Genomic DNA, 8928 nt, shown 5'->3' on the forward strand with positions numbered 1-8928 from the left:
CATGATCTTGGAGATTTCGGTCAACAATATAATTCTAATTGGTGACTCTTATTCAACGAATTTCATATCTCACCTGGGACGAGAGCTTGCTATAAATCCATTACACTATTTTTTAGGTAATATATATATGGAAGTTCGCTGTTCCCCTGAAGGGCGCCTGTTTCTCTCCAAGTCTCGATAGACCAAACACTGATTGAGTGTGCTCAAATGCTTTGCTGTAAGTCCATTTCCACCCCTATGACTATGAAATCATGCCCCTCACCATCTGATATTGCACTTCTTGATTAATCTCTAAACCTCAGTAGGCGCCCTTCAATACTTCACGACCTTCACTAAATTATGCATATCAATTTCTTCATTATACTACTATAGATCACCATCGCCTGGTCAATCGTATCATTCATTATATTGGCATCATACTTGATCATTGACTTTAAATTTTGGCAGTCCACCGTAGACTATGCATATTTTGACACAGATTGGGCCGCGTATCCTATCACTCACCAGTCTACAAGCACCTATGGGACATTCCTTGGTGCAAATTGCATTTCTTGAGGTGCAAAAAAGCAGTCCATGATTGCTTGCTCGAGTGTTGAAGCTAAGTTCTACTCCATGGCTTCTGCAACTGCCGAGCTTGTTTGGATTATTTATATTTGTAGAGACCTAGGCAAAGCAACTCTTTCATCCACCTACTCCTTTCTGTGACAATCTTGGTGCAGTCTACATAATTATTAATCTTGTGTTCCATGCTCGCACCAAATACATAGAGCATGATGTTAGAATATAGGAAGAGAGATTTTCCTAGAGAGGAAAGGAAGAATAGCCGAAATATTTTAAAAGTTTTCTATTCACTTTAACTCTTGCCTCTTTTTTTTCTAGGTACATATATAAACCCAATACATGAACCACTTAAATATACATAGAAAATCCAAATACATGAACTAGCCAAATACATGAATTCTTAAATTCACAGGAAAACCAAATTCATGAACTCACCCATAAATGAATCAGCACTCTAAAGGTGACCCTTCACACATTCTTGAACCTCCCAAAAGACATTCATTGAATTAAGTTTATTTTCTCAACACATGATTACCGCTTTATTCATGAAAAGGTTGCCCTAGAACAACTTACAACCTCGTTTGTTTATTCTTAAAACCAACTGGTAGACATCTTCACTAATCCAACCTCTGGACCTCATTTCTATGCTCTGTGATCCAAACTCAACTTCTGCCGCATACTGAGCTCGAGGGGCAGTGATAGCAGGAAGAATTCAAATCATTCAAATTCAAATGAAGCCAAACTGAAAGAAGATGGAAGAAGCCACAAATAAAGGAGCTAACGCTGTTTATTATTAGCTTCTTTCTAACCTGGACTACTCTTTCTTATCTGTCTCTGTTTATTATATCAGACCACACAGATCTCTCAACCATATATATGTACATCATATGAAATTATAAATATAAAAATATCTCTGTCTCGCTCACCTTGAGATAGGACTTCATTTTGATTTCCTTCAAGTCTGACTTTTAAAATGGCTGTCTTAGCAATATTATTTAACAAAACGAAGGAAGAAATATTAGTTAGCTTTCAGAATAACTTTTCAATTACTTGAAAATTTTAATAGCACAACACTATTTGAGCCAATGATGGACCTCACAGGTCCGACCTGTCTGTATAAATTTTAATATCATAACTGGAAAAGGTGACAAGAATTTATCTTCAGATCATGACGCATAACAGTGATCTTTATTTTAGTTTTGTTAGCAGTTACTTACACTGGAGAAGTGGAGAACATTTGCTACACCCTTCTTCTCCATGATAAAATGACTCAAACTCAAGAACAAAAACTGATTCCCACAAATTACAAGCACAAATTAACCCTTCTCCCTCCAATTATCTTCAAATCCCAAGCGATGCGAGTCCACGGTAATAACAACGAACACTCGGCCGCCCACGGGCCAAACCGGAGCACCAGCGTCTCACCGCCCCGACTTCTCGGAGAACCCCTGGAGCAACGGCAAAGAGTCCGCGCTCCACCCTCTCCTGATGTCCACGGGGCAGCAGGAGCAGAAGTCTTTCAAGTCATCGAGATTTGCCAACTTGGTGGCGGACGATGAAGAGGAGGAGATTTGGCGGAGGATTTCCTCGAAGCTCGACTCGTCGCAGGGGACGGCGAGGGGGCCGGCGTGGGCGGAGAAGCCGTACTCCTCCTCGGCCTCCGAGAGGAGCTTCCGGAACGCCGGGTGGTTGAGATGCGCCGCGCGAACCACGAAGCGGCGGCCGCTGCTCCCTACGCTGACGGCCACGTGGCCGGCCGGCACGTCCGCCGGCGCCCGCCAACCTCGCCCCAGCGCCGCCCTTGTCCTCCACTTGCGGAGCATCTGGCGCACCCTCCCCACGTACCGGATCATGCCACATTTCCCCATGTCTCTTTCTCTGTCGTCTCTTTCACTTTCTTCTTTTGGTTCTGGCTCTGCTTCCGCGGAGAGAGAGAGAGAGGGAGAGGAGGGGGATGGGAAAGGGGAGGGATAAATGGATTGGAGATGAAGAGAAAAGGCTTGGCGTTAGGGGTTAATTACGAGAGGAGAGAGAGAGCGGTGGTAGCGCGTAAGGACCGGAGATAGGGGGAGCCAAAGATTCTTCGTGCGACAGCTATTACGTCGTACGGATTATAATCATATTTATGCGGCTTCTTGGATGGGTTTTTATTATAGCTTTTACTGTGACTACTTCATTAGATTTTGATGGACGTCGAGGGGACGTGTTGTATGTTGAGCAGTAACATAACATGCTGGTTTTCACCGAAGAATCCAATCCACGGCGATTGCAAGTGCCCATGATGCATGCAAAGCGCAGCTTTGTTATAAACCGCATCAGATCCATCATCCATGCAATGAGTTCTTTTCTCTTCTCTCCTCTCGTTTCCTTACCAGGTTTATATTACATAATTACTAATATATATATAAATTATAGATAATATAATATAATATAATTTAAAATAATTATAAAATGATAATTATGCTAAAACTTGGCCACCGAATGCAAAGGTAAGTGCCACACGTAAGGTGGCAAGAACCTCATGTGTGTCGTACCATCCTTTTACTGCTGGTTGCAATGTTCGGGCGTTTTTTTTTTTTTTTGGCTCGTGGAATCTTGGGATCCCGTACCGTGTAACATGACGGTGGAAGTCCTCCTCTTCAGTTTCTCAAGGCTTCACACGGAGTCGTATCTGCATGGGCTTCTTCTGATCATTAGTTAGTACTTCAAAATATATGGGCGGCTAGCTGAAAACTGGCACGAGTTCTAATTTCAATCCCATGAACGTGAATATAATTTGCTGGGCGACGACCCAGGCTTCCGCTCGGCCCGCCGACGAACGGCGGTGCCCCATCCTTGTCCATACAAAAAACATATCAAGAAAAACAAATTTTTGTTATTCCCAACCACAAGGTGCCTCCACATGATCTCGTTCGCACGTGCCTCGCTTCCTCATTTCCTCATCTATATCCCATTGTTCTCTTTCACCCTCTCTCACTCTCTCTTTCTTCATGGCTGCCATTGCCATCTTCCACTGTTCCTCTCTTCCTCTCTTCTTTTCTTCTTCTTCTACTCTCTCACTCACACTCTCTTTCTTCCCTTAGTCTCCCTTCGGAGGGAACTATGCTCTCTTACACCTTTTCTCACCTCTGTCTCTCTCCACTCTTCCCACTCAAAATCTTCTGCACCATCATCTCTCAACTGCATCTTTTTCTCTTCTTCCTCTTTTCCATGTGTGTGCACATGTACGAGAGTGAAAAGGGGTTTTTCCTTTCACTCACTTTCTTTTTTTTATTTTTTTTCTTCTCTCTAATAATTTCTTATGAAAATCTTTTGTCTAAAAACTAGTATATCTTTATTGTATAAAAGTATTATAAATGAATAATCTAGTAGAATAAAATCAGAAAATTGAAAAGAGTTTGTTTGGATTGAGATGTGTGATATACACTATCCTAAAAATATGATTCGTCCTCTGTGTATAGGTTTGCGGTGATCTTGCCTCTAAGATACAACAACCTAATTTTGTCTGATTCTCATCTAACGAGCACGATTGCTAGAAAATCTTGACCTGACCAACTCCTCAGATGCCTAGATGAAAAAAAATACCTCAAAAGAGGTTTGGAAGAAAAAAAAAAGAAAAGAGAAGAATTCTTTGTTTCGTCTCAAGAAGCAATGAAGTAGTAATGTGGATTGATTAATCGTTCTTTTCAGAAGAGTCGCAACTCTTCTAAAAGATGCATCTGAAGAATGCGACTCTTCTGAAAGATGCGTCTGAAGAAAAGAATAAGAATTTTTAATTTTTAAACCATCTAAAATTTAGGGGATAAAGATGGTGTATTTATTTTTTAAAATTAAATCTTTTTTCTAAGTTAAGACTCCAACAATCCATCACAATAGATTTAAATTTAGAAAAATTATAAAAGAAAATTAGGCAACTTATACTGTGCAATGGGAGAGGTGTCTTGTGCGTAGTCCCTTAATTTTTTATAAAAAATTTATTAAGGTTGGCCCAAATTTCTAGTCGTGGCCTATATGATAATTCTCACATAGGTAAATCCTCTAAGGATATTTGTGACCTTAATACCCTATAGATTTCTATCTTGGACTCATTAAGAGAATAACTCAAACTTTTTAATATATATTTTGTTACTCAGAAGAGCACTCATTATAGAGATGGAAGCAAATATACTCCAAAAAATGTGCTTTGATACAATCACTCAATCAATTTTATTTCTACCATATTGAACATTTTTCATGAAATCTCCAATCACACAGATTGGGTATCCATTGTCGGTGACCAAATAATGGGCTTAAGTCCCATCCCTCTCGATAATTCTAGGATTCTACTCCTAGACAAACTTTTGGTTAAGTGATTTACCATGTTTTTCTCAAATTTGACAAATTCTAACTTAATGACATTACTCTTTTTGAGTTGTCTTATAGATTTATGATAAATCCAGATATGCCGATTCATCTTTTTGTTAGTACTCTTTTGATTTATTAGTTCTATTACGACCTATTATCATAATGGATTGATATAGCTAGAATTGGCTTAGGTACTAAAAGTAGCTCTGTGATAAAATTTTTAATCCACTATACCTCAGTACAGGTCTCTATAGTGCTCTGATATATAATAGTTTGCCTGTATGATCTCCAAGCAACAACAGCAATATCGAGAAAAAAGAAATATCTAGTGGTTAATTTAAGAACAAAAGAATCAGTAATCCAATTTGTATCACTATAACCCTCAACTATCTTAGGTATCCAGTGTAAAAAAGAGAAAGATCAAGAATTTCCTTATCATATCGGAATACCCTTTTAATGGCTGACCAATGAGATTGATTTGGATTTTGAGTATACATACTTAGTCTTCTTACAACATAGCCAATATCAAGTCTTATCCTATTTGCCATAGATAGGAGAGAATTTATGATTTGAAAGTATCTGATTTGATCAACTAGTTCACCTAAATTCTTTTTGAAATGAATACTTAGATCATAAGGGGTAGATATAGATTTTTTATCAAAGTAACCAAATTTTTGAATTATTTTCTTGATGGAATGAGCAAGGGAGAGAGCGATCCCTTCAGAGGATCTAATCAGCTTCATCCCTAGGATGATATCAGCTTCACCTAAATCTTTCATATCAAAGTGATTTGAAAAAAGATGTTTGATTTCAGATATGATTTTAATAGAAGTTTCAAAGATTAGAATATCATCGACGTATAACCAAAGGATCACACAATAATTGTCGATGATTTTGAAATACACACACTTGTTATGATCATTGATGGAGAAACCAAAGAAAAGAATGATTCTATCAAATTTTTCATGCCATTATTTAGGTGCCTATTTGAGACCATATAGAGATTTAACAAGTTTGCAAACCTTGTTCTCTTGTCCCTTTATAATGAATCCTTCAGATTGTTTCATATAGATCTGTTCATCTAGATCTCCATTTAGGAACGCAGTATTCACATCCATTTAATAAATGATCAACTTATGGATGGAAGCAATGGCAAGAAGGGTTCTAAAGATAGAGATTCTAGCTATAGGAAAATAGGTATCAAAATAATCTAAACCCTTTTTTCTGGCTATACCCTTAGCCACTAATCTAGCTTTATACTTTTCTATTGATCCATTAGGTCTAAGCTTCCTATATAATACCCACTTACAACCTAATGGTTTACTATTTGAAGAAGATCAGTTAGGATCCATGTTAGATTTTGGATAATTGAGTTGAATTCGGAGTTGATGGTTTTCTTCTAGAAAGGGGCATTAGGTAAAGACATTGCCTCTGCAAATATGGAAGGTTCACCTTCAACTAGAATTAACTAGAGTTTGATGTAAAATCTTTTAAATATTGTTGGTTCTATGAGATATTTAATTTATTTCACTGCTTGTTTATGATATCATGTTGAGATGCCTTGAATGCTTGTGGAGAGAGTTTTCTATAGTATGCAGTGGTTGTCGTATTTCCTGGCTCGTGATCTTGAGTCGGGGGTGTGACACCGAAAGAGTAAAAGTGGTTTTCTCTCTCACTCACTTGCTCTTTTTATTCTCTTTCATCCCTCTAGTAATCTCTTCCCTCTCTTTGAGCTAGCCTAGGGGAGCTTCCACTATGTCATCTCCCATTATCATCCTATGCATGATAAGAGACGGGGTGACATTCTGAGGAACCCTATGAAGTGATCTAGTTACCTAGTGGTTCATATCTACGAGGTAAGTAATTTAATGCTTCTTGGTGTGTTTTCTAAGAACTCTTGGAAGATTATAATTTATATTGCTTGATAAAATAGTTTTGATGGTTTTTGCATCTGTTTAATTAAATGGTCAGGCATGTTACATTTTTATATCTAAAAATGGTATAGGGATCAAATATGTATTTTGATATTTTCATAAATAAGTTAATTTGGATATGATATGTTTTGAGTAATAATTTTGAAATATTTGACTAGGTAACTTGTTAAAATACTTTTAATATATTTAACATATATAGTTATGATCTATGCTGGTCCCGCCAATAGGGATTATACGTTAGCTCTGTCCACTTATAATTTAAAAATCTACTTTTAACTCCGCACCACTGGTTATTAGAATAGTAATATTTGGATGCCATTATCTATTATCTATTATTCATTATCTAACCCATGCCACTGGGTTATGTGGCCATTGCCAAATATTGAACATATTATTAGTTTGTCAAAAAACAATTTTTAAAAGAAAACAAAATATTATTCTCTAATATTTGATAAAAATGAAATTTTGCCTAGTCAATGATATATTATTATGTTGATTTTATTATCTGTTGAAATGCTCTGACCCACTCTGAAACGATATGAAGCTTATTATTCTTCTTTCTCTATTTTTCAGATTTTGATCCTTGATGGGTTGCGAGACTTTGGAGAGCATGTTAGATTACTTGGAGCAATTTAGCAAATCTTAATTCTTGATGATTGAGGTTGTTTAATTATTGAATTAACATTGTTATGAAATAATTAGATTTGTTGTTCAAGTAGCTTTACATGCCTGTTTGGTTCGCCTTACAGGCATGTGGCATTTGTTATGTGTTAGGTTTGGGGCTTGATAGGTTGACCATCCAATATAAATTTCATAGTGATGAACCATTGAGCTACTAATGATCAGTACAATATGAAAGCATTCTCCTAGCTAGTCTCGTGCATATGTTGAATTAGAAACCATCAACCACCATGCCATATTGTTCAACACTTCTCTGTATGGAAAACTAATTGAAAACATGTGCCAATTGACCCAGTAAATTAATGGATGGGGACTCTTATAGATATGAAGTAAAGAAGGAAACGTCAAATAGTGGCAGCCATTATTAATGCTTTATATGCCACATATGTTAGACTTATTCCTAATTTACAAGATGCTTAATGAGTTTTAAAGAACCTATCATGAATGGGAAGCTGATTAGATGCTTCCTCTTCCAGGCAGTTCTGCAAACTCCTGCACTCTGATGAAATGGGAAGTGTTTATACAAGGGTTGTATAATTTACCCCTCTCACCAGAAACACACACACACAAATTAAAAACCCTCCGACTATTCCCATCAGAACTGTTGTTTTAATTTCTTCCCTCCCTCAGCTCTACCCCTGTCAAGATCCCATTCGCTGTCCTTCTTCTCCCAGCAATTCGAACACTTAAGTTGCCAACCCCTTGGCAATGGCGACCATGGAGAGCCTCATTTGCCTCGTGAATCAGGAATGGGAAGCTGATTAGATTTTCGGATTTAATCTTTTCTCCAAAAGGAGAAAGATTTATCACGAATGTCATGTGTCCATGTCCATCTTGCTTATAGTACATCAACTTGATTTTTCTTGCTGGAAAATGGATAAGACATAGTACTAGGATGTAATTGCACATGCTTTCAGAATTTAATGCCATATAATAATTTGCAGACTAGCGTTTTAAGCATCTTAAATAATTTGGAAGAACAACAAATTATATAGACATGTGTAATGTGTTGCTGGATTATAGTTTAGTAGTTTTGCTTTTATTCAGTATGTTAGTGATAAAAGAGACCAGGGATGGAATGTTCCCTTGACAAAGGTTGAAACTCTCTTTAGGGAACTCTCTACAAAATAACCACAATAACATATTTGCTAAGATATAGATTTTCTTTATAAATTTATAGATTCTAGAGGTAATACAATAGTTGATCAAATAAACAAAAGAAAACGATTAATGAAAAAAATAGTATGCCCTTAGATCTAGACTTGCATTATTTGCTCCAATATAGTCGCTGCCTTCCTATGGGAGGACAGTCGATATACAAGCACTAATAATTGTGCATCTGTGCAGAGAGCAATGAGATATTGTTTTCAATTTCAAGTAATCTAGTTTACAAGGGAGATTTTAAAAA

At 37.2% G+C, this 8928-nt stretch overlaps 1 protein-coding gene across 1 annotated transcript; it reads right to left on the minus strand.

Annotated features, from left to right (window-relative positions):
• Window positions 1–1730: 1730 nt before the first annotated feature.
• Window positions 1731–2512, minus strand: LOC120109164 (auxin-responsive protein SAUR24-like). Its single transcript, XM_039122915.1, has one exon. The coding sequence runs from the start codon at window positions 2427–2429 to the stop codon at window positions 1983–1985; it is 447 nt and encodes a 148-aa protein (XP_038978843.1). The 5' UTR covers window positions 2430–2512; the 3' UTR covers window positions 1731–1982.
• Between the last annotated feature and the right edge of the window lie 6416 nt (window positions 2513–8928).

Source organism: Phoenix dactylifera, unplaced genomic scaffold (genome assembly GCF_009389715.1).
Source record: "Phoenix dactylifera cultivar Barhee BC4 unplaced genomic scaffold, palm_55x_up_171113_PBpolish2nd_filt_p 001874F, whole genome shotgun sequence".
In the NCBI taxonomy this organism is placed as follows: Eukaryota; Viridiplantae; Streptophyta; class Magnoliopsida; order Arecales; family Arecaceae; genus Phoenix; species Phoenix dactylifera.

Coding starts and splice junctions, on each gene's coding strand:
- LOC120109164 (XM_039122915.1), bottom strand. CDS start 2,429: ATGGGGAAATGTGGCATGATCCGGTACGTGGGGAGGGTGCGCCAGATG.